Here is a 2,500-nt window from a genome sequence, read left to right as displayed (position 1 = left end):
TAATGGAGGACGGGGTCAGCGGGAGGTGGGTGGCGTTCGGGTTGGTGTCCTGGGGGGGGCCGGAGGACTGCGGGAGTCAGAGGGTGTACGGAGTCTACACCCGAGTGGCCAACTACGTGGAGTGGATCCAGAAGCAGCTTCAGACGGCGCCGTGGTGGTGAAGCTGCCATCAGACCCCCCCCCCCCTTTCAACCTGGACTTCACCTCCGACGAACCTCCGACGAACCTCCGACGAACCTCCGACAAACCTCCGACAAACCTCCGACAAACCTACGACAAACCTACGATAAACCTCCAACAAACTTACGACAAACCTCCGACAAACCTCCGACAAACCTACGACAAACCTCAGACAAACTTACGACAAACCTCCGACAAACCTACGACAAACCTCCGACAAACCTACGACAAACCTACGATAAACCTCCAACAAACTTACGACAAACCTCCGACAAACCTCCGACAAACCTACGACAAACCTCCGACAAACCTCCGACAAACCTCAGACAAACCTACGATAAACCTACGACAAACCTACGACAAACCTCCGACAAACCTCCGACGAACCTACGATAAACCTCAGCTTCTCCTTTCTGTCACAATATGTCCTCAAACACAAACAGGAACAAACTGAACTCCTCCCATCAGAGCAGGAAGCTCTTTCTGGAGGCCTGTTGTCTGACTGCTCTGTGATATATATATATATATATATATATATATATATATACATATATAACGTACGTTACCCTTTTAATTACACGGCTACTGACTGAAGAAATCAATAATTTAACACAAAAACGGTCCTCCAGAGTCCGACATCAGAACTGTGCCCATAGCAACGGTCCGTTATACGTAGCAACAGTCTGTTATGCGTAGCGACGGTCCATTATACGTAGCAACGGTCTGTTTTACGTAGCAACGGTCTGTTATACGTAGCGACGGTCCATTATACGTAGCAACGGTCTGTTATACGTAGCAACAGTCTGTTATACGTAGCAACGGTCTGTTATACGTAGCGACGGTCCATTATACATAGCAACGGTCTGTTATACGTAGCAACAGTTTGTTATACGTAGCAACGGTCTGTTATACGTAGCGACGGTCCATTATACGTAGCAACGATCTGTTATACGTAGCAACAGTCTGTTATACGTAGCAACGGTCCATTATACGTAGCAATGGTCTGTTATACGTAGCAACGATCTGTTATACGTAGCAACAGTCGGTTATACGTAGCAACGGTCCATTATACGTAGCAATGGTCTGTTATACGTAGCAACGGTCCATTATACGTAGCAACGGTCTGTTATCGTAAATCAATAACTGATGCAGGGTCATTATTATATATATATTATATACATGTATTAAAACACGGTTCTATGTATCTCCTACTTTTTGTCTTTACTGTTTTATTTGACTCGTATGTATGAATGATTATCATGAAGATTTATATATTGTGATATGAAAAAATAAATATCCAGCTAAAATCTGTCGCTACATTTTACTCTGGAAGAGCGAGGCTGTGATGGGGGGGAGGCTGGGGGAAGAGCGAGGCTGTGATGGGGGGGAGGCTGGGGGAAGAGCGAGGCTGTGATGGGGGAGGCCAGGGGAAGAGCGAGGCTGTGATGGGGGGGAGGCTGGGGGAAGAGCGAGGCTGTGATGGGGGGAGAGGCCGGGGGAAGAGCGAGGCTGTGATGGGGGGAGAGGCTGTGATGGGGGGGAGGCTGGTGGAAGAGCGAGGCTGTGATGGGGGAGAGGCCGGGGGAAGAGCGAGGCTGTGATGGGGGGGAGGCTGGGGGAAGAGCGAGGCTGTGATGGGGGGAGAGGCCGGGGGAAGAGCGAGGCTGTGATGGGGGGAGAGGCTGTGATGGGGGGAGGCTGGTGGAAGAGCGAGGCTGTGATGGGGGGAGGCCGGGGGAAGAGCGAGGCTGTGATGGGGGGTAGAGGCCGGGGGAAGAGCGAGGCTGTGATGGGGGGAGAGGCTGTGATGGGGGGAGAGGCCGGGGGAAGAGCGAGGCTGTGATGGGGGGAGAGGCCGGGGGAAGAGCGAGGCTGTGATGGGGGGAGAGGCCGGGGGAAGAGCGAGGCTGTGATGGGGGAGAGGCCGGGGGAAGAGCGAGGCTGTGATGGGGGGAGAGCTGTGATGGGGGAGAGGCCGGGGGAAGAGCGAGGCTGTGATGGGGGGAGAGGCCGGGGGAAGAGCGAGGCTGTGATGGGGGGAGAGGCCGGGGGAAGAGCGAGGCTGTGATGGGGGAGAGGCCGGGGGAAGAGCGAGGCTGTGATGGGGGGAGAGGCCGGGGGAAGAGCGAGGCTGTGATGGGGGGAGAGGCTGTGATGGGGGAGAGGCCGGGGGAAGAGCGAGGCTGAGATGGGGGAGAGGCTGGGGGATAGGCTCAGGCTCCAGTCTCTCTCTCCCTCTCTCTCCTTCTCTCTCTCTCTCTCCTCCCCCCTTCTCTCCCCCCTCTCTCTCTCTCCTCCCCCTCTCTCTCCCTCTCTCTCC

The 2,500-nt window shown here is 54.3% G+C and overlaps 1 protein-coding gene across 3 annotated transcripts in view; it reads left to right on the top strand.

Annotated features, from left to right (window-relative positions):
- The window catches only part of masp1 (MBL associated serine protease 1), a 41,390-nt gene extending 39,903 nt beyond the window's left edge, over positions 1-1,487 (top strand). The window contains exons 13-15 of one of the 3 annotated variants that reach the window (XR_012594636.1): positions 1-204; positions 238-270; positions 304-1,487. The exon at positions 1-204 is cut by the window's left edge and continues 340 nt beyond it. Coding sequence is in view for 2 of the 3 variants with exons in the window: in XM_074640844.1 (XP_074496945.1) it covers positions 1-161 (161 nt within the window). In the remaining variant the exon portion in view is untranslated. The other 2 variants (XM_074640844.1, XM_074640843.1) reach the window with 2 other exon arrangements.
- Positions 1,488-2,500: the final 1,013 nt, after the last annotated feature.

The sequence above is a fragment of the Sebastes fasciatus genome, chromosome 7, assembly GCF_043250625.1.
Source record: "Sebastes fasciatus isolate fSebFas1 chromosome 7, fSebFas1.pri, whole genome shotgun sequence".
NCBI lineage: Eukaryota > Metazoa > Chordata > Actinopteri > Perciformes > Sebastidae > Sebastes > Sebastes fasciatus.
This window is presented reverse-complemented; position numbering and strand designations above follow the sequence as displayed.